General features: G+C 35.2%; 2 protein-coding genes across 4 annotated transcripts; both read right to left on the bottom strand.

Moving 5' to 3' along the window:
• Positions 1-9,920: 9,920 nt before the first annotated feature.
• On the bottom strand, positions 9,921-14,267 carry LOC18612438 (OBERON-like protein). 3 transcript variants are annotated; one of them, XM_007049236.3, is made up of 3 exons: positions 14,108-14,267; positions 12,153-13,315; positions 9,921-10,816 (listed from the first exon to the last, which is right to left on the bottom strand). In XM_007049236.3, exons 2-3 carry the CDS (start codon positions 13,288-13,290, stop codon positions 10,194-10,196), a joined length of 1,761 nt encoding a protein of 586 aa, XP_007049298.3. In that variant the 5' UTR covers positions 13,291-13,315; positions 14,108-14,267; the 3' UTR covers positions 9,921-10,193. The 3 variants fall into 3 exon arrangements, with proteins under 3 accessions (XP_007049298.3, XP_007049297.3, XP_017969320.2); XM_007049235.3 differs by having other exon boundaries at positions 12,153-13,309; positions 14,108-14,266; XM_018113831.2 differs by having other exon boundaries at positions 12,153-13,328; positions 14,108-14,249.
• Positions 14,268-16,174: 1,907 nt separating this feature from the next.
• HSP89.1 (HEAT SHOCK PROTEIN 89.1) lies at positions 16,175-21,798 on the bottom strand. The gene is made up of 20 exons (XM_007049238.3): positions 21,510-21,798; positions 20,974-21,168; positions 20,813-20,886; positions 20,306-20,431; positions 20,133-20,226; positions 19,967-20,050; positions 19,732-19,875; positions 19,530-19,643; positions 19,385-19,444; positions 19,217-19,291; positions 19,028-19,132; positions 18,659-18,799; positions 18,469-18,561; positions 18,277-18,354; positions 17,832-18,086; positions 17,637-17,739; positions 17,285-17,459; positions 17,097-17,202; positions 16,930-17,019; positions 16,175-16,666 (listed from the first exon to the last, which is right to left on the bottom strand). The coding sequence occupies exons 1-20, from the start codon at positions 21,618-21,620 to the stop codon at positions 16,499-16,501; spliced, it is 2,391 nt and encodes a 796-aa protein (XP_007049300.3). The 5' UTR covers positions 21,621-21,798; the 3' UTR covers positions 16,175-16,498.
• Between the last annotated feature and the right edge of the window lie 2,056 nt (positions 21,799-23,854).

The following is a 23,854-nucleotide window of genomic DNA, read 5'->3' on the forward strand; positions in this document are numbered from 1 at the left end:
TTTAATTCTTCGGATTTAAAGTCAGTCCAAATACTTTATGGCTTTTAATCACATTAGGAAATGTGGCACATGCCTTCCTTATGCTTTACCCCAACAATTAATGTCAAAAAAATGTACTAGCTTTTCTTTTTGTAGACTTGCATTTTCTTTAAAAGTTGGTGAAAACATTGGTGCATTTTTCTTCAAACAAGGTTGATTGGTGCAACTGGTTTGAAGTTGGTAGGCGTTCAACTTGAGAGCATATTGGTTGAAGTTATGATCATGCCTTTGTCTACTATGATCCATCACCAAAACCCTTTCTCAATAATTCATGAATAAGAATGCACGTTGAGCAATTCATTAGTGGACCATCAAGTTCCCCCCTTTTTTTCCTAATTAGGATTAATTTTAAATCGAGTAAATCTCGAATTTTAACTGTTGAGATGTATTTTTTTTAAAAAAATTAGTAATTAAGATTTATAATGTTTTTAAAAAATACTAAATAGAACAGTAACGTGTGTTTAAGACAAGATATGACTGGTTGGGAGAGGAAGAAAAGTACAAAAATTGTATGAGCAGCAAAAGAGATTCTAAATTTAACATCTCTCCCAATGTTTGGTAAAATAACATACTGAAAAAGTTGACATTGATGTGGCATTTTGTGTGGCAAACAAAGAAATTTTGGTTATATCAATGAATGCCAAAACCCCTTTATCATGTCTAATGTGAGAATGGGGCGGGTGACAACTAGCAGGGGTGAAATGCTAGCAATACTCAATCCATCCCCAACAAGAAAGAAAGGGAACAAGTCTAGTTGTTGCCAGTCTTTTTGCCCAAAAATCATGGGACTCTAATTTTTCTTGACCGTCCAATTCAAGGGTTAACTGGCTGAATGACATTGTTTTGTCAAGAATCTCCTCAACAATAAAATAATGGCTGAAAAGATAGGGCCATGCCTCTATGTTGTAAGCCACTAGGATATAATGTCATTGAAGGCTATAGAGATGTAGTAGCAATTAGCAAAGCGAATCCCTTTTCTTTTCTTTTCTGTTTTTCTTTTCCCCTTCAATTTCTAGCGACTGGGAACTCCCCAAAGTACTTGCAGCAAGTGCCTCATTGCATGGGCCATCTTAAGCAACAACATTTAGGTTCAATTATTGCAAAATCCAGTTGGACATTGACCCACCACTTTGTGTATTCTTCCCCCAATGAAGATTTCTTTATTTTTTATTTTTTCCCTTTCTTTGATGAATGCTGAAGCTAATTATTTTAACCTATCCATTTTTCACTTTTCATAAGCAAAATTATGAGGGATTCAGAAAAAGCATGTCTTGAATTTTTTTTATAATTTTAATTTTAATCAATTTTAGAAGGGAGTTATCTTATCTCTTATCTCTCATGATTTCTTCAAGTTGTTAAGGAACTGTTAAATGGAATGGGTATGATTAAGGAGCACTAAGCATTTTGAGGCTTTGATCTGGAATTTAGAGATATATATACTTAGTTATTATTCTTGCTTTCTTTTGAGGTCAAGTACTTACCTTGGCCAATCATTTCTCCTCTAAACCCCATTCACTGTGCTACTTCTCAAATCTTTATCATCTTCTTCATAATTATGCCTTCTTACACATGCTTGAGGCAAGGCTTCCTTCGTAATCCACTTTCCTCACTTAATCTGGCAATGACACTAAATATACTTCCCCTATATGATTTAGATAAAAGCGCAAATTATAGAAAAAGGTGAAAATGGCACTGATTTAGTGATTTTACCAAATAATAATAATAATAATAACAACAACAACATTTCTAATAAAGGTTTGAAATTCTGATCTCAAAATTACTTTTATAATTTCGTATGGAATTCAAGTAATCATGATATTACCCTAACAAAAAAACAATATCATAATAGATCCATAACTAGTATAAACCCCCCCCCCCCCCCCCCCCCAACCCTATTGACTCATCTATTTAAGTCTAACTAAAATTTCCTCAAATTTTATGATCCAACAAGGGATGAAAAGCAAATCTAAAGAACAGACAGAACACCCAACCTATTTAATTAGAGAAATTATTTAAGAATCGAAAGAAAAAGAAAACATGAATGAATTTTCATTTCATATCATGTCTCTACGCCGCACACTACATTTCAACAACTCCGAGCCAAAAGGGTTCCTAATCGGCGCAAACCAAACGTCCTTTTTCTATTCTTGTTTGTTTAAATGTATTAAAATATTAAGGCGGGGAGATATCTACGGGAGTCGTGACTGTAGCAGGTGGACCCCATGACAGCTCGATCTGACAAATCACGTTCCTTCTTTTTTTTTAACATTCACCCCGATTATTATTATTATTATTATGTGCACGAAATTAGTAAAAAAAAAAGGCGCGAATACATGTAAGAGTGACACGTCAATTATTAAAAAGGGTCCCACATGAAAAAAAACAGCTTCGCTTCGGTTATAACTCGTACGGGAAGCCAACGAAGGGGGGGACCCGACAGAGAAAAGTCCCCATTGCGCTATGCGACAAAAGTTGGAAGTAAACTGTACACATGTGTTACAGTGTTTTCCTAGGTTTTATGAAAGTACTATTTTGCCCTCCTCGATCCTTTTGTGCCTTTATATTTGTTTACTCTTTATTCTTCGCAGTCAATTTTTTTGTTTTTTAAAATGAGTAGTTTCCTTATCTATTGAATTTTGATGTACGCATTTGCATCTCAAGGCACGCGACAAATCAGAAGGATGAGATTATATATGAATAAATACATTTTTGAAGTGTATTATTATTAAAACTGAATATGTCCTTAAAATTGTTTCAAATTATCAAAATTGTAAATCAAGGCCAACAAAATAGAATAAATTAAGAGAAAAATGCAATGACCCAAATATTCCATCTGTGGAAACACCCAGCCAACAACCCAAAATAAGCCCCAACCTCATCCCAAGCACACAAACAAAGAACCGTATGTGAAAGTAACATATTGAACCAATCTAAATTGGCCAAATGTCAATACCCCAATCACTAGGTGTCAACACTTATTAGAGAGCAAAGGGGTTAGGTTTTATTGCAGAGCTACATATGTTAAGAGCCGAATATTAGCTCTAAATATACGATACCCAATTGTTGGGTGTTGGCCAACACTACCTGCTGCCGTCTAAAAACCATTGGGGGAGTAGGAAGGGCATGTAATTTAATTTTTAGGGTTGTAACGTTTTCCACATTAATTGGAGAGGACATGTTTTTGTACACATATAAAGGGCACTTCTCATAATTGATAATCCAACAATCATCTTTGACACAATAAATGCCCCAGCATGTTGTTAAAATTTACTGCTCCTGACTTTATACCATCTACCAACAAACCTTGTCCTTCCTAAACCAAGTGGCCTAAGTTATTCAATTCACCAAGATTCCCACAACCTGGTTCCTATCCAAAATTAAAGTCCATCCTCTTGTCCTTGGAGATCATTCCTTGAGAAAAAGCTCTCGAGCTTTCACCAAAATGTGTAATTCAACTCGGTTCAATTGAGTCCTTAAAACCCACTAATCGAAATGTCTAGCTGCCCTTTCTCTCTTTCGTCTTGTTTAGTTCTTCATGGATCGGAAGACAGAAATCATGTATGCAATTTTACCAGTATGTTTGAACTTTGTTGGGCATACGGCTGTCTTGAGCTTCATTTGACTTCATCGGTTGTCTTCTCAAATCATTGGAGTTGCTGTTCATGCATTAACTTTTTTAATCTACAGAGAGTCCACTATTGGCCGCAACAATGCCAACGGTTCGAGTGAAGCCCATTCAACTTTTTTTAGGCAGGAATCTTCCAACTGCTCCATTAGGTTGCCAAAAAGGGGCGGAAGTGGTAAAATGTAATAATTATATTTAAAAAGGGATTACCCCTCAAGTGAATTTCCCCTTTTGCCTTGTTTATCTTAAGATTTCAATAAAAGATTTTTCAAAATGAATTTCAAATCTTAAGTTTAATATTTCCTTAAACTTTCTTAATTAATTCTAATTAATTACCTTTGCCATGGGTCCTGCTCTATATGGTTAAACCAATGGCGTTTCTTTTATAAGATCTTTGAGAGAATCATGAATTATTATTATTATTGTGAAATTGAGAGACTTCTTTCGATGTATCATGTTTGTTAATTCAACATGCAAGAGGGAATATGTTCATCAATAAACTAATTTTATAGTTGCACTTTAACATTTAACTTATTGATTGATATATAATCTTCTACTTAAAGAGTAATGTTTGAATCTCCTTCTTTTAATTAAAAAAAAACTAATCTTACAGTTTTATTTAAATTTTGAAACCTTACCTATACGCATGAGCTCATATATTCTTTTTATGTCTAATTTGCGAAAACCATTTTTCTCTGTAAAATTTATTGGAAACAACACATTGACCCTAATTTAAGAGCTTTTAGATTAAAAACCTTTTCCATTAGCAAAGGAAGAGAAGAAAAAGGAGGAAAATACTGTTATATAATCCTCTAATTAATGACTAAATTAGGAGTATATTTCTAAGAGTTGTTTTTGAATAAATTGAATTAACCATACATAATCACTCAACTCTCTCTCTTTCTTTTCAATAAAAGAATAATAGCCATTGAAATATGATCACTTAAATAATAAAAAAAACACCCTTGAACTATATTAGTTTATATAAATGTATTACTATATTTTTATTACATCCAGAAATTTTTTATCTTTTAATTTGTATAAAAAAAATTTATATTCTTTTATTATATTCACTTAAATCCTTAATTCGTAAAAAAAATTAACAACGGTCAGACCTAACACCAACAGATATGTTTTTATTTATGTAGCATATGATATGGCTTGATAATGTAATCACTTCAACTATTACGTGATTACATCATCAAATTTCGTCATATATCATGTGGTGGTTGTTAAAGGGGAAAGAGAAAATAAATTCACATCAATTATCAAGTGATCACATTATATGTCACGTGAATATAAAATATCGATTAATATTGAGTTTAATGATTGTTAATTTTTTATTATAAATTAAGAGTTTATATAGATTCAATAAACGAATAGAAACTTTTTTGAATCTATACTAAAAGATAAAGATTTCCTTAAGTGAAATGAAAACATATGAATTCAATTGCGTAAATTGATATGATTTCATAAGTTTTTTTTTAATTAGTATTTAAGCCTTGAAACATTAGCTCTCTTACTTGTTATTAGACTTATACATTTTATTCATAGCACTGACTTGACCCTCCTCCCAATATAAATAAATTCATTGCACCATTGCTACTAACAATCTTTCAAAAACTCAGGAGTACAATGAGTTGAAACTAATATACTAGTTTACCTACAATCTTATATTCTTTAATTAAATCCATTGACAAATATTGTAAAGTTAGATACTTTTCCATGTGAGTTATGAGGCTGGAAAGACATAACAAAGAATCATTTGCAATTATGTTAATTTAGAACAATGGGCTTTGAACATAAATATTGCATGAGATCTTATTGTGTGCCATGTGAGAAGATATGGGAGAGGGGGAAAGGGAGAAGATTCTTTTCAGGCCCCCTAATATTATATATAAATTAATCGCAATTTACATTTCAATGATAATATAATTAAATTGGATAGGCTTTACCTTTATCTAAATGTAAATTAAATAGGAAAAGAGAGAAGTCATGAATCATTACAAAACAGAATCAACTTTAGGAATAAACTAATGACAACATCTTCTAGCCATTGCACTTGGGAGAGAGGCTCACTTTAACATAGAGCATATTATCTACAAGCTGTATATAGGTATCTTAATTTTCTCCAAGTTCTCCTGGGGAGGGACAAGGAATTTGAATGCTTAAACAAACAAAATAAAAAAAAAAAAAAAAAGAGAGATTTTGAGAGCTTAAAACCTAACATTCTTGGATTTTATTCTTTGGTTGTTGTTTCTTTGTAGGTTTGGATATCGATTTCAATCTCATGCATACAATAAAAACAACGTTATTATATGATTTGAATTAAACAAAATTTACCATAAGATTTTAAACTCGAATTTAACAAGTATTAAAGTGGAGAAGATATAAGGATGAAATAACAATCATCTATTAATCTTTCATTTTGTAACTTAATTAATATGATTGGAAAAAAAAGATTCGAATCTTACTCTTTAAACAAGGTATTAAGTACCAACCAATGAACCTAATACTCGAGTGCAAACAGTTGTCTCTGGATTTGATTGTCATTTTTGACTTTGATATTAACAAAATGTTGAAGTGGTGAAGCAAAAAGAGGACAACTAATTAGCTGCTAATTATCTATATGTAGTTTGCATGGATTGATGAAGGTGGTATGGCCTAATCGAATCTTGGACTAACATCCCAGGCAACCTAATAAACAATTTTATGGATATAATTGGTCTCTGTGGCACATGGATCAACTCTTCCTTTTTCTTTTCCTTCAGGTCTTTTTAAGGTTGTCTTCATCCAAAAACAAGTGCTTTTTGGCATGAGATTGCTAAAAAAAATATATTGAATGTTTGTTCACTATTAATCTACTTTTGCATGATGCTATTATCTTTTTTCTATGCGGCTTATTCAGAATCTATCATATAATATATAGAAATTTAGAATATCTAAAAGCTATTATGATTTTTGATCTGTGATTTTGATGTAATTAAAAATAACATAATCAATAGATTAATTGCTAAACTCTCTATACACTATGGCCTAGACAAGAGAGGAAACTTAAATCTCTAATGCTACTCATCATAAGATTAAGGATTTTTTACACAGACCTACACCATTAAAACCATGTAAAATATTGAAACCTAATTCATTTTATTAAATCATATTATACGTTATAATGTTATCTCATTATCCAGACTAAATCAATTTAACTTGAATTTGATAAAAATAAATAAAAATAATTCCACATTTTGATTATATGAGAAAATCTAATGTATATTATTAACAATTTGTTGATGGTTAGAGTAATGAAAAGATTTCTTTAATACAAATTAAAAGTTTGAAGACAAAAATATGCATGTTTCGAAGTGTAAGGTTAAAGTTTAGGGATGATGAACGATGGGTAAAGTTTAGTTATATTTCAAATCAAAGATGTAGCTAGCTAGCCCTCCCTCCCCAGTAAGTTTATCAATCATAGACATATACATATATAAATGGAAAAGCCTTGATGTTTTTGGTTTAAGAGTTAGTTAACCTTAAATATATAATGCCTTTGAATTCGACAATGACACGTAGCCCAACACATAAAAACGAAAATGACATGATCAGTACGAAAGGAAATGCAAGCCCTGTCGTACAAGAAAACCCAATACACATACAATATATATATATATATATGTACAAGGTGGTAATTGGTCCTTCGAGATTATGATAATCAAATGGTTTTTGTCCTATTAATGAGCACAGTTTCTTACTTACAAGTAAGAAATACCTTAAAAGATTAGACGAATATTAAATTTGACCTTGGTTATTGTTATTTAATTAACATATATGTCAGCAGTGCATAAAAGCAGAAAACATCAAGAACATGGATGAAACAAGCTCTTAGTTGACACCAAGAAGAAGGTGACAATGTAGTCAAAAGAGGCAAGGGACAAGAAAGGTGCAAACATGGGGAAAAGCTGTTCATCACCTAACCATCTTTTCTCTCCATTTTTCCCCCTTGGGATGGGATGTTGACAATTTTTGATTGATGCCCTTCCTCATGTGGTTAGTACAAGCCCGTATACTCCTTTGATTTTCTAAACTGTGTATACAATTATATATCAACTAAGGACAGGAATTACGTTAAATACACTCTGTAGACCTCTCCAACCAGATTATAATTGCTAGTAGAAAGTGTGGGTGAAGTCATTCCTAGTAGAAAGTGGCCATTAAAGATATCTTTAGTGTAATAGGGAGGAAGATTATAATCTGCAGCCTTTGTCCATACGTATACATGTTTATGATATTATCAATTACTATTTCCCTGGTCAAAAATGAAGCTTTGAACGCTGGATTTGTTAGGTATAGGGATTTTGTCTCACTGCAGGTACTTGATGTAATCAACTCATGAACAAGAATATTAGAAAAAAGCTTATCAAATCTCTGCAGTCTCCAAAAATGGTCCCAAGTCAATCTCCAAGAAGTTGCAAGTATTGGGTCCCCAGCCCTTTTTTTTGGTTTTATTTAGAGCTGTGAAAGGGCAGTTTAAAGGGTTACACGACACATGATATGAACATTCAACCATTTCTGACCCTTCACATGGCTGCTACTCATGCCACAAAAAGGTCAGCCATGCAGTTTGTGTATTCTTCCATGCATGGCTTCAAATTGATTTTTGTGTGTGTTTTTTTTTCGTTTTCTGGGGTTTGATCCATTAGTTCTGTTAACCTCGTCTAAATGAATACACAGTACAGGAAAGATGCTAGTTTTGATATTATGTATAATTTTGGTTGAAAAGTTGTAGGAGCTCCCTCCACTGCTAAAGGCCCAAGGTTGCAGATTCAGCAGAAAAACTTGATGGCCCATAAATCATGCTCACGCTACTTGTACCGAGAGACTAACAGTTTTGGGCTTCCGAAACCAGAATGAAATCTTGCCAATTCGCTTTCCGGGCTTCTCTAATCGACTGGGGAGGAGCAGCAGAAGGTAGAAATTCACAGTCCTAATCTAGAAATAGCTGGAAAGAAATTCATCCAAAACATAAAAGCAAAAGGGGAGTCGGAGAAAGGACAAGGGGAGCTTGTGATGCACAAAGTACACACCCACCAACCTTGAAAATGAATTTGTTCAGCAAATATGCCATGCTCCATGTGCCCTATCTCAATTTTTTAAGAATCCAAACCGCGTGACTTGGTATCCTAGCTACGAGGCAGTAAGCATTTCGAATTAATAATTAGCATCTTAAAAAGCATCTCCCAACAGAACTTGCTTCCAATCCCAAAGTCCCACCGGCTGCCTCTGGGGCTGTTTATCTTTGTCCAACTTGTTGGATTTGTCAAATCTCATAAATCAATCAACCGAACTGATCTGCAGGTATCAATGGTTGACACACACAGTATGGTGATGGTCTGTCTTACTGTAGATTTATTATCCTCGACCTTCAGAATCACATTCCAACTTTTTTTTTTTTGAATTGAGGAAGTAAGATTCGAATTCTATTTTTTAAGTAAAGATCATATACTAATCAATGAACCAAATACTCGAATGCAATGATATCCCCAACTTGTTAAAGAATGCAGATATAATTTCTGATGCTAATTGACGAGGAACTGCCTTGAGTTGCCATTTTGTGAGATCATTTCTGATATTTGATTTTCTGTCACCCAATTTCGACAGTGATTATATTTTTAACGACTTCCATTTTTCGATACTATTGTACCTTCAACTTCAAGCATCCCAGGCAAGGGCTGAGCATAACCCACCATGAAAGATCAGGCACGATTATGAACCAATGCAGGACTCATTGCTCCAGACTGATGTTAACATCTCTGATAAGCTGTCACGGAACCAGCAAAGCTGTGTCGTTTCTCTCTGAGGAACCTTACCCGTCAATCTCCCTGCACAAGAGCTCAGGAGTTCTCTGAAAGCAAATGACAAAGGCAAAATTAACTCCATATCTGCACTTAACCAATCCAAAAGCACAGTGCCGAGAAATTAATGCTCATGGAAATGTCATTATCATGCAGGAAAGCCAGGTATAAACAACTATTTCAATAAGAAGAGAAATAAATAGAGCAGCATGCATTAGGTAAAATAAATTCATTCTTGAATTGTTGAAACTGCCATATATCTAGCCCTCCAATATATTCTACTGAACAATATTAAGACATGAGAAATGTTATGTAAGTGTTGCATGGTGCAGTTAGTCACAGAATAAAATTCCTGTCAAAACACATTTAACATGATTTGCAAATACACGAAGCTGGAGCATTACCGCTGCAGATAAAGCCATAGAAGAGTAATTTCATACATAAGAACAAGACGGGATGATACTCACCCCGATATATTACAAAAACTAGAAGGAAAAAACAAAAAAGAAGCCAACTTTACAACTAGTAATTACTTTTATAGGATAACAAACTAAATGACGTTGATTGAAGGTTCATAGATCAAATGAAATAGCAAATCTTACACTCTAGTTTCCCAACAAAGCAACACATTTGTAAGTCACATAACTTGCTTCAATGAATAACATACTATTCAGAATTCATTAGGGATTTGTTCTAAAACTGTGGCGCTCATTTGGCTGGGACTCTGTCTTAGAGGGTATATTGTATCCGTGGAGCAGATCATGGATTTTGGAATACATCAACACCTGTGAAGGATCACCTCCACTACTGCTCTGTGATGCACGTGAGCTCTCCTGCAGCTTTATCTTTTCAAACAAATACTGCTTCTCAGCTTCTGCCTCACTCAAACGAAGTTTCAGGTAACAGCTAGCGTACTCTTCCTCTGATTTATCTGACTTTGCAAGAGCAATTCTTTGAAGCCTCTCAGCCTCTCGTTTCGCCTCGTTGGCCTTAAGCTGGAACATATCAGCCTCTGCCTGTTTAAGCCTTACGATTCTCTCCAGCTCTTCTATCTGCAGCTTCTTTTTTTGTCTCTCCAGCTTCAGTTCTGCTACTTCCTTGGCCTTGTCCTCAAGCTCACGGTCACAAGCATCAAGAGACAAGCGAGCTTTCTTGAACATCCTCATCTTCTCATCAGCCACCATTTCCATCTTCCTCATGGCCTCCTGCACTACATCTGCAATTCGATTGCATGCCTCTTGTGGTGCTATCAACCGCCCAGCTTCACCATTTTCCAAGCTTGTTGGAGAATCCATATCAAGCTCTATACCAAAAAAAAAAAAAAAAGCTTTAAGAAAACGAAAAGATAACTTTCACGCAACATGACATTCTTGATTCAGACAAAAAGAGTCAAAGCCGGAATCACATGTCATGAATATCTGAAGCTTATGATCTTTCTTTAATATCATACTGATTTAAGACTCCTGTTAATTTCTAGATTTACTGAAAATTGCAGATTTTGAGTCTTCTTTTATTCCAAGTCTAACAATTGTCAGAAATTTGCTCTTTGGACTTTCTGATGTGGAGTCCAAGTCCTTCAACTAGTGGGAGAAGCTTTAGTACAGGAATAGCAACTTCTCCTGATTAACATAGAAAATATTTATGAGAATTTCAGGTGCTATTATACTCTCCTTATGATTGCATGAATTAATTCTAGGTGCTGAAGCCTTTGAGACTTTAAAATCGTTTATCTGAAACTCTCGACCTGATTTCCACATAGTCCAACCTAACCCACAACAAAATAAACATCACATTTCAACCCAACCCCAAGTTACTGTCGACAGGGACTGTTCACAACCAGAGCAATGGGCAGGTTTTTTTTCCTTTCTGTTTGCTTGCAGCTGTCAGGATTGAATCTTTTCCATCCTACAGAAACCCTCAAACTCTATTATCTTTTCTAATCCAACTAAGTCCTAAAATCACAACATTTAGCTCACAATATAAAAACTTTTTATACAACCCTCCCTTGCTATCCTACATCAATCACGAAATTAAAAGGAGATCCCAACCAAAAACAGAGCAGAGGCTTGCGTTTATCAGAATCATGATGAGAAGTGCAAATTTCTCAAAAAAAGCACACAGAATTTCAGCTAGACTATAGCATATGTGATGGACCAAAAAATTTAAAACTGATAAGCCAGTATTAAAAATAGAAAAATCACATGCACCAAATAAGTAATATTTATCATGATTATCATGTAACTCAAATGATAAAACCAACTTGCATTTCAGCCATTTCAAATAATTTTCATGTCCAAAAAAATTTAAAGTCCAAACAAAAGGCATCAGTCCAAATTAGGGTTTTAATCAAAGCCGGATGGCATGAATAATGTATGAGATGCTCAACTGTGGGAAAGCAGGATCATCAAAAGGTTGATGAACAAATGATAATTTTTATGGCAACTAACTGGTTCTTCCCTACTCCTTTCAGATGCAGTATGAAATTACTTCTCATGTTCATCAAATGCCATGGAACATAGAAGAAAAGTACATGCAAGACTGAGTTGTATTTTTCATTCCCCATACATTTTTCACCGAATAACAAATAAGTTTCAAACAATATTTTGCAAGATAATTGAATAACTTAGTAGACATTGTACCTTGGAAAAATATTAATATCAATCTGCAAGCTGCGGACTCTGCTTGTCCACCCCTCATTTTTTCTATAAGATCCTCACACTTCCAAAAGAGTTTCTTCCCTCTGGGGTCATCGCTTCCGTGAAAAATCCTACTAACAAAATCAAGTTCTCTCATAAGAGCCTCCCTATCCCAGGCTGGAGCACAATGTTGGAAGACATCTTTAACCCAACCTAACAGCTCAGATGTTCGATTACAAGCTCGGCACCGGAAAAGCATTTCAGTAGGACCTGCTCCACTCTTAACGGAAGGACCCATACAAATTTGCCCATCACGAATAGCACAATCAGTATGAGTCCAATGAGAACACAAATCACAACCAATCCAGCGGCAGGTATTTACTTCAAAATCGAACTTGTTGCAGATAACACACATACAAAGATTGCAAAATCCATTCCTATTGGCACATATTTCACAGGTGCAGTCATCTGCAGGTAGCTGGTTTTGGCATGCTATATTTCTGCATCTTTTGTACACAAAAACCTCAATGAGAGAAGTTTGGGACAAACTGATGTTTGGATGCAAGAATGCCTGAATTCCCATATTTATTGCAACAAGGATTTCCAGTTGTGCCCGGTGTGCTCTAATCAATGTCTTAGCTGTTAAATCAGATCTACTTTGAACAAACTTCTGCAAAATCAAAAACTCCTCCCTGTTTTGTGAACCACCATTGCCCTCCAGGATAGCCCTGAGTTGATTCTTTAGCTCATCTAGAAACTCATCAGGTAGGTGATGCATCTTTTCAGAGATAACATCAACTCTTTCTCTTGCAATGTCTCGAAGTGTTATCTTATCAGCACTAGAAACACGGCGAATGACAGACTGCTCAGGGCAATCATTTTCAGTTTTCCCATTTTCCATTTTCTTGGCTGTGACAGCATCAGCAGTAGGCCAAGTCTCTCGTGAGCTGGCACTCTCGGTAGGAGACTCATGAATGTTATCTGAGTTTGATCTGGGTTCTTGGGCATCGGGTGATAAGCGAGGATCTGAGGATACTAAGGACAACGAAGTTTGTAAGCTCCCTGGTCGTGGTTGTTGACGTGGGGGCAACATCTTCGACGAATGCTGGTGGTTAATATTAGAACCAGATGATGTTCCCATAGATAAAATCTTGATTACTCTGTAACTAAGAGCAACTCCTGAGTCATTATCTAAGCACGACTTAGTATCATAATAATATAAATTTAAGTGTCTTTCTACTAAGGCTCCCGATTGATTGCTGCTTGATTTTCGCTATATGCTTCTTTACTTCTTCAAAAGTTGTTTTAAAGCAAAAGCAAAAGCAAATAATAAAAAACAAAATCATGATTGATTTAAAATAAAGACCTGATTAACATGTAATTCTATTCCAATATAATTGTTCCATATAAAACTAAGATCATATATTTCAGCACTAAAAATTACATTTAAAACAGTCCACATTACAGATAACCAATTCTCTATCCTCAATACTTAGAAAAAATTGTGGTTTTATTCATATCTACTTCGTGACCCCAACTAAATTGACCAAAGAGTTTAATCCAAAATTCAAAATTGATGTCCAACATCCAAACACTCAAGGCTTTTCAAAACCACCCCAAATTCGTTCCTTTCAAAAGAAAAAAAAAAAGGAAAGAAAAACCTATCTTACAAAATAACCCAAAAAAAATCCTAAACTAATCCGTTTCAAACATAAGTTCTTCTGATCCCGTACAGTCAACTATGTGATATCGATGCGTCAAAACCCTAATCTAAGTCAAAACCTAGCAAAAAACCCAATTCCAAATTCAACCAACTAGGAAATGTTTACCTAATCCAGAAACCAAAAACTAAAAACCAGCGCATTTCACCAATCAAACAAACTCGAAACTCATATGAAACTAAAATCATGAAACAAAACCCTAAAATTAAAAGAGTAGAATTGAAGGAAAGGTTATACCTTTAACGAGGATCGAGTCGTAGAGTCCGATCGGCGGAGACTGGAGAAGGAGAGATTGACCCGAGTCGGAGAGTCGCTCAAGAAAATGGGGACATTTGATTTATAGCCTTTTTTGATCCAAAGGCTCACGTTTGTTTCCTGAATATGCAACGGTGATGCCGACGTGGGATAAAGATGTAGTTTTTAGAGGTTTTGGGGGCCTACTTTAATAATGAAATAAAATTTCTTTTAGTAGATGAATTGAGTGGGTCAACATGAAAATAAAAATAAAACAAATGAGATACAGCTTGTGTAATTATGTCTATGACCATTTCTTAAGTTGTTATTCAATGTATTTATTTTCTCATCAAGAATAATGCAGTAATTATATATATCCGTCAACATTTTTTTTATTAATATTGTTGTTAATTAATAAAATTGTAGTGCGAGTTAAGAGTTGATTGATGTATGAACCAGAACCATGAAGTTGTAATCAAATAAATATTATATTGTAGATAAACTATCCCTATGATGTGTTTAATTGTTCTCTAATTCTTTCTACTTTAAAAAAAATTATAAATTATTAAAAAAAAATTTAAATAAATTTTTATTCTTTTATTGCTTTCAGTCAAGTCTTCTTCACTTATATCTTGGATCAAATAAATTCTTTTAACTAACGGTTGATAACGTGACGTTAATCCAAACGTCATTTGTTATTTTATGCTCACGTGATATTGATGTGAAAGATAAAAAATATTACGTAATTATGTCATTACGTCATGTAAACATGTCATATCATTATTAATTATAAAATATCAACATGTTACATAAACACCACATGACATAAAATGATAAATAATGTTTTACTTAATAATTATTAATCAACCATTAATTATAAGACCTATTTAGCTCAAAATAAAAATATAAATATTTAAAAAAAAAAAAACATGAACTATTGTTCACTACATGCTTTGTGAGTATATAACTATGGGTTTTTCCCTTTGGGGACTACCAACAAGAAATTTGGATATGGTCAGTGCTTCAATGTACTTAATCAAGAATGTTTACAACAAGTAAGCACGCAGTCCTCCAAAAACAGGCTGAGCTGACTTGTAAACAGTTTTGGGTCATTCCTAAAGTGATCAACGTGGGTTGTGGAGACGAAGTTGCATGCCCGATCCACACGGCCAGACCTCCTTTGCTTCTCTATAAATGATTATGTGATTAATACCCGTGGGCAAGTAGGTTGTCCAGATGACAACAAGCCTAGTACATCAGAAAGCCTCCTGCTAACAGCCGGAAGAGAAAAGTATAAATACTTAATAAGTGAATAAAAATTCATTTGAATTTTGTCAAAATAATTGACAGATTTTATAAGAAATGATGTATTCAGTTGGTCAATAAACACTTGGACTTACTGAGGGACCAATCTATTTTCGAATAATGGTATTGGAGGCAAAATATTTTACAGTTAGTAAGTTGATGGATAAAGGGAAGAAAGCAAGAAAGAAGTAATAAACTTAGTTTAGTGTGAGTGCATGTTCAGTATATCTCTGGGGTGTTTAGGCTATTTGGACCAAGCGCAATACATGAAAATTACATATTGATTCTGGAAATCTTGACAAGAATGCAGGCGCACCATTGGGTAATACCCTGCCTGCTCCACCTGTTTCAAACTCATAATTAGATATTTCTAACATCCCTGAAACAAGAAACGGCTCTACAGGTGGAGGTACTGCCAAGCTCAGGCAAATCCTTTGGAACAGAAGTCCTAGGCATACCGGGGAGGTTTAGTGTTTCCAGCGGAAGTCTAGTCTCGTGGTTGAAGTGGACTTGGTGGAGGAGTTCGAAAACGGGTTATATCAATTTTAGCCAATGGGTTACACTCCGGATCAGCTGAGATTCTTCAACTAAACCACACCTTTTTTGCACTCTAGATTTCATTTGGTTACAAGGCAACCGGGCTTCTTCACTGGTCAGAAGAATTATTTGCTTTGATAAAGCAATCACTAGGCTCGGACCGCTTGATCTGCCATATATCCCCTTTTTTGCAAAAAAAAAAAAAAAGAAAAGCAAACTATAAAGACAGAAGAAAGAATGCAAGTTAATCTATTTCTCATTTAGTTTTCTTGCATAAATCATGAAACAGCAACCTAAGGCTAAGCGGCTATAGAATGGGCCAGAGAGCATAAAGGTTCACATTTTCGTCCAAGTCAGATCTACTCAAACTCTCAATGGCACTTATGAACCAAGTATTCGCTCAACTTAGCACCAGATTGTGCCAACAGAAAAAAAAAAAAAAAAAACCTTAGGCACTACACCATAACTTAGTAACGAAGCCCTGGCAAACTTTACTGAATATATTGATATATGCATATAGAGGGAGCGAGGAAAAACAAAACCATGCACTTTTCATTTCTGACCACCAGCTTGAACAGGCTCGACCACCTCAGCTTCCAATGTCTCTGTGCGGGGAGGTTGCAATCCTGAATGCTGGACTTCAGGTGTTGACCATTTGCCTGAAAGAGCCATTCCCATCATCTCATATATCTTACCACCAAGTTGAGCTGGATTGTCAGGCTGCATAATCACATATCAAAGTTAGGCAAAAAATACATTTGAGGACTATTAACACATTCACAAGACGACTGACATTGTTTACAACAATCAATAACTGAAACTTTCAAATCTTTGACATCTACAAAGCTCTAAGGCAAGGTGTCTTCAGCCTATAGAATAAACTATCATAAAATTTGTATGATGTAAAGAAACAGCTATATTCTAAATTAGTGCAACATACTATGCAACTCAGAGAAAACTATAGAAAATGTGACCAAACTCACCGTATATCCACTAGAAACAAGTGCTGCATCATGCAAAAGATCTATAGCTCTCAAGGCATCTTCATCATCTGGATTACTCCTATATGCAGCCTGCAAACGGTGCAAGAAGTTAAAATCAAAAAGATAATGCATGGGGTAAGATTAAGTTTATTGTTCCGTCACCATACATTCAAGTCTCTAATAATTGGGTGCTCTGGATTGATTTCAAACACCTTTCTCCCTTTCATGAACTCCAAAGTAGATGTATCACCAACTGTTTGTGCCTTCATCAGTCTACAAAAGAACCAGTTCCGTGTTAACTAATGCTAAAGAAAATTCTTAATCACAACAGCAACTTAAACAAGAGAATATTCACCTTTCCATGTTGGCAGACCAACCAAACTTCCCAGATACCAAAACACAGGGTGATGAACTCAGACGGTTTGAGATTTGAACACTGGCAACTTTTTCACCCAACCGTTTCTTAATCCAATCACAAGTTTGGCCAAATTCCTCTTTGACCACTTTCTCTTTTTCCTCATTCTTATCACCTATAGAAATCAAACCACAAACATATGGGGAAAATGTAACCACTATTATGAGAATTAATGTTCTAACAGCCAAGTCATTCACAGGAGTAAGCTGGTACAAGGATGATTGAAAGCTTTAGTGAACACCCAATGATAAAATGTCAAACTTCATGAGATCAAGAAGATTCACACACTAACCTAAATCCAAGTCTTCCTTGCTAATGTCTACAAAATTCTTCTCCTTGTATGATTTAAGATTTTGAATGGCAACCTCATCAATGGGATCAACCAAATAGAGGACCTAGGAAGATAGCACCGAAAAATATTCATGTAAAATGAAGCTCAAGAAAATAGTCAATATAGATTTTGATTATTTTAAAGAAAGAGGTATACTTCAAGATCCTTCTCAAGAAGTCTTTCCAGAAAAGGTGCATTCCGAGCACTAGTCACACTGTCAGCAGCAATATAATAAATATCCTTCTGCTCAGGTTTCATGTTCTCAACATACTCATCTAAGCTAATCATCTCCTCCTCACTTTGGGAAGAGAAGAACCTAAGCAATGGTGCGAGACGCTTGTGATTTTCACGATCTTCTATGCATCCCAACTTCAAATGTTTTCCAAAATTCTCCCAAAATGTCTCATAATCCTACAATGCAAGCAGATGTTAAGCACACAAAAACATAATGGCATAAGACGCTGCTTGATTCATAGTTGCTCACAAAATGAAAAATTAAATTCCACAATAAGCCATGCTTTGGTTTAAGTCTCAGTCACATAGGAGATAAATCGGAGAACAATGCAGAGATGAAGAGAGACGAAAGGTTTATCAGGCATACTCCTCTATTTTCACTCATGGATATTCCCAGAATCATGTCAAAAGCTTTTCGAACCAAACGTTTCCTCATGATTCGTACCTTCAAGAACAGCAAAAGGTTATAGTTAGAAGAATTTTGACAAAAAAAGTTTCTTTTTCAATAACTAATAAGACTTTTGGAAAAAAAGAAAAAGAAAGCACTATCAAGACATACAATGCGACTTTCTTGAAGAATTTCACGGGAAACATTGAGCGGAAGGTCATTCGAGTCTACAACACCCTTCACAAAGCTTAGATATCGAGGGAACTATTGAACAGAGAACACAAAAAAGCATACGCAAGTCAGATTTCATTTCAACCAAGTACATTCCTCTCATGCATATCAAGGAAAGACATTTGATTACCAATTCTCCATCAAAATCATCTGAAATGAAGACCCTCTTAACATAGAGTCTTATATTCTTTGTCTTGGGATTGATTATGTCATCCTTTCCCATCGGAGCAACAGCTGGAACGTAAAGTACAGAACGAAACTCCACCTCACCCTGCAAAAGCAATGTTTAAACTTACAAAGTGAAATAAGAAACGCTTTAGATGAGTGCTGCAAGTGCCCTATTACAGTTGCACATCTTTTCAGCAACATTATCTTCAAAGGACAGTAAAGCCGTAGTCAAATTTCTTGACTCCAGACAATTGCTATCCAAAATTTATTGCAGAAAGTTTTCATAGTTGATGCAAATAGCTTCCTACTAAATGATAATCCCTGTTACTACCTCAGTCGTGAAGTGTGATGATGCCAGTGGATCTGAGTATTCATTAAAAGTTTTCTTGTAGAAATCGTTGTATTCTTCCGTTGTCACCTCCTTAGGGTTGCGAAGCTGCAAAAATGAATTTAACCATAATGAAATATATGAAACATTTTATAGGTGCAAACACATAAATTAACCAATTCTACAACTTACCCAAATTGGTTGAGTCTCATTTGCAAGCTCCCAATCCCAAAACCTCTCAACAACTTTTTTAGTTTTCTTCTTCTTCTGTTACATCAAAGTTATACAACAATCACATGCATGTTACAAACCAGCCTATAGATGATGTCACAGAAAAGTATAATAAAACAAGGTAACCACTTCAGTATTTTCATCTTGACCATCCTCTTTGGCTTCAACTGGGTCCTCATCAACTTCAACCTGTGAAAAGCCAAACATAACAGATTAGTTATCCCAAAGACTAGTTGATTGACGTCATCAAGAAAAATGCAAATATTGACAGCACCTCTTTAGTGATTCCCTTCTCCTGCCAAGTATAGATTGGGAACGAAACAAACTGTGAATAGTTCTTCACAAGCTTTTGAATCCGTTCTGGATGTGCAAAACCTTTGTCATCACGCTGAAAGCACACATAGAACAAGAAACAAACTAAGTTCAAGATTTATAAGGGATAAAGATACTAAACTATTGTTTGTTACTTAAGAGACCTTAAGATACAATGTAAGACGTGTTCCTCTAGGAATGAGACTCCCTGGGTCTGTCTCCTCCCGAATAGTATAAGAGCTAGCATTTGCCTCTCCTTCCCAAACATATTGCTTATCAGATTTTGGACTCTTTGTTGAGACAACAACCTACAAATACAATCAACTACATTAGCAACTGGCACAGGAGAACTTCTGAACTCACATCTAAGACGATAAGTATAATAAGTTAACAATATACCTTATCAGAAACAAGAAATGCTGAATAAAAGCCAACACCAAACTGACCGATCAAATTGTTATCGGTACCAGCATCCTTGCTTTCCTGCAAAATTAAACATTTTCTTGAAGCCCATTAACAAGTAAAACTAAAATCAGGAGATAAAACGTTAACTTATTTATTAGACCTTCACGGCTTTTAAGAACTTTGCAGTTCCACTCTGTGCAATAGTTCCCAGGCAATCTACAAGTTCTTGTCGAGTCATACCAATGCCAGAGTCACTGTAGAAAACAAAGTAGTATTACAAGCATTGCTAAAATCAAATCATCAACCAAAGCTCCTTAAAGATCATAAACTTACATAATAGTTATTCTCCCATTATCTTTGTCTGTTTGGATACGGATGTTAAGATCAACAGCATCCTTTAAAAGCTGAGGCTCTGTAACACTTAGATACCGTAGCTTGTCTAAGGCATCGCTTGCATTGCTGTGTAAACAAATTCACAATTTAAAAAAGAATTAGATTTGAGGATATCAAGCATCATTTTGATAGAATCAGACACATAATTATAGAAAGCTGATCCTTGATTTTTAGCTTAAAGTTCAATTATTGAAAAAACAACTCTTTATTAACTAAGAGTTATTGGAAGCAAAGATTGTTAAAAGACTAAAAAAATGCACAAATTGGCCTATCTACTACAGATAACACAGAATACTAATCTAATTCTAATCTTTAGAGTCAAATGTCAATTTGTTCCTCCATGGTCTTACTCAAAATATGTCATATGTTTGAGTTGCTGATTGTTACTATAAAAACCATGGTAATTTAATATATCCAAGGATGGACAAATGACTTCCCAGAACATGCCTGATAAGCTCCCGAAGAAACACCTCCTTGTTGCTGTACAAGCTGTTGACAATAAGATCCATGAGACGACTAACCTGCCAGCCATGTATAAAACAGTAGCATCACTAAAAACCCATCAAAACTCTAAATAAGAATTTATAGAAGTCCCTGACACAACGTACCTCGGCTTGATACTCATATTTCTCAGCTGGAGGTGGAGGCTGATTTGCGGAATCAGATGCTGCTGCAGTTGACTCATATCGGCTGCCCAAAAACAAACCACTTTTCAAGTTCAGTTGATTTGAGTATCTGGTCGTGTCACACTTCCCTCCAGTTATTGCTGAGTACCACCTGGTGTTGTTATCACTCCCCACTGCCTGGTCATAGTCCAATAAAACATTTAAAAAATATAATAAAACGTAGTTCATATTAGAATGAAATACCCATCCAAAAAATTACAGAAATGGACATAATTTCAGAAATCCTTTTCATTAATTGTTACCAAGAAAGAAAATGTAGATAATAAAAAAGAATATAAATTGGAAATGGAACTTTTCCGTTAGTTCCAATCAATCATCACTCACAAAAATAAAGAACAAAAAGAAACGGAAAATGTTTTTTTCATTAAAAAAAAGGCATTTCATTCATTTCAATCAAAGGAACAGCTTGTTTCCTATCCAAATGAAGATTTAATACTGTAGAAAATGACAAAGAGTACCGAATCAGGGACGGGAGTGGAGGAGGAGATTGGAGCCACCGCAGCGTTTCGGTAATGAGTGGCGGGGGCGCGGAGGGCGGCGGAGACCGAGCGCCTGGAGAGGCGGTGCATGATTCGGAGTCAGAGAAAACAAGCGAGCAAGGTTCTGGTGAGTTGAGGCAGCTGACTCAGTGAGTTGGGTGGGAGAAGGGGAGACGTTGAGGGTTTTAGTAGGGTTTCGCTGGGAGAGATGGGTTTTGGGAAGCTTCTGGAGATAATTTAAAAGCATTTTTTTTTGCGTATTTTCGTCATCTAGAAACGTGAAGGTGGGGATTTGGTACATGCGGTGTAGGCTGGAGGCTGTGTAACAAATCGTACGGCTCTAGTTATGCCACGTCATCAGATCTATTTCCTAATAATTTTTCTGTCAAGATAATGGAGTGGCCCAAGTCCATTTATGAGGCTAGGGAGAATACAGGAGAGGGCCCAAGAGGGTGTGGGCTGCAAACCATGCCACGGCCTTCAGAATGAATTCACAATATTTCCCAACAAAAACAGAATTCACTACTTTTTTTTTTATTTTTTTGTCTTTAATGTAACTATTAAGTAGCATTTTATTGCCTTATTTTTTATATTATAAATTAATTTTAGTAATTATTTTGTTAAGTAAAGATATTGAAGAGGTTTCAAAGATTCAATGAATCAAAAATTAAGAAAAAAAAAAAGAAATAAGTGGTGCATATTCTTATATAATTACATAAAACCTTCGGTAAGCTTTCATACTTTTAAGAAATAATTAAAGCTGGTAAGATTATAAGGTTATATTTTGCAGTGATTTTTTGAACCTATCAATTCCTTGTAGAGCTTTTAATTGTAACTTGTGCAGGTTAATGGGTGGGTGTTGGAGATGGCGTGCTCTTTGCAGCAGTTGTTATATCATCAAGAGGACGCGTATGCATGGTGACAAGAGAGCGACTTAGTTGGTGCCTCAATCTCTATTGGTACAAAACAATGGGTGATTGAGCTTGTTATATCTTGAGAGACAACATACAATACAATCTCTTTCTGCTGGTTCTTATCACCGAGAGACCATATATATATATATATATGACAACGGCTTACTTCCTACCTTAATCTTTCTGACCTTGTTAATTTCAACTACAACCAGTAGTAATAAATTGATCCACTAATTCTCTCCAAAGAAACTATTAGGTAAAATTCTCCTACATACCCTCTCTACTTGAAGCATGGTTCGATTGGCATTATATATATTCCAATCAACTTTCCAAAATAAAATTCCAACCCCTCATTATTGTTAGCTTACGGCAAAGTCTTAGCAGTTGCCATAAATATATATATATAAATCTATCCTTTTGATTGAATGATAAATTTGGACACCATGTTTCCTGTTGAGTTGGGAGAGATCCAAACAAGTTGGTCCATGTGGTTGGAACATGAATGAATACGTTAAGCATCACTGATTTTATTGGTCTATCAAGCACCTAACTCATGCCCAATTCTATTAGTCGTCATATCAGAGGTTTGGATCCATAAAACCTTGTTAACACCCAACAATTGATTCTCGAGGTTCTGTTATCTCTACCTTGAACCCAGCATTATGGAAGTGTCTGCTGCAAAAATTGTAGCAAAGAGATGGCTGAATCATTGGCAGGGAGGGAAAGAAATAAAGGAAACAGAAATATCACTTTCTTCATACATTTCATTTCACACCTAGGAATAGTAATTGGTCAGAGCAGGAGCTGGTGTATGTCTAATCTATGTGTGGCTGAGAGAGTTAGGCGTCTAACAAAAATCAGAGTCTCTTCTCTTTATTATCAATTGGAAGAAACAAACACTTGCAAAGATACAAAAGGAGAGGGGAAGGTCAATGCTTCCATGGAAGTTTCAGCGACAAAACAACTTTATTTTTATACCACAAAAGTATGCATACAAGAGTCATATTAAGTTCCAATGTAGAACAACAGTCGAACAAGAAAAATAAGAAAAGAATCAACAAAGGAGATCGCCGGCATCTGATTAAAAGTCAGAACCCACCGCATCATGCAACTTTACAAGCAGCAAAAAACACATACAACTCTAAAGTGAAACCCAACTTAGCCCACCAAGTTAACAATACCACTAAACGACAAGCAAGCTCGACATCATAGTACAACCAAACATCTTCCTATGAAAAGAAAAATATCCCTCCACCCCCTCTAACTCCCTTTATTGACCTCTAACCAAACGACCCAAAAAAGAAGTTGGCTCTTATCATGCTTCCTGCCTCTAAATCTTTGCACATCTCTCTCAATCAGGTGGTTTACCTACTTTCTAATGATGATTTTGCTATTAAAGTTTAGCTTCCA

This window comes from Theobroma cacao, chromosome 1, assembly GCF_053813885.1.
Source record: "Theobroma cacao isolate CCN51 chromosome 1, ASM5381388v1, whole genome shotgun sequence".
Classification (NCBI taxonomy): Eukaryota; Viridiplantae; Streptophyta; class Magnoliopsida; order Malvales; family Malvaceae; genus Theobroma; species Theobroma cacao.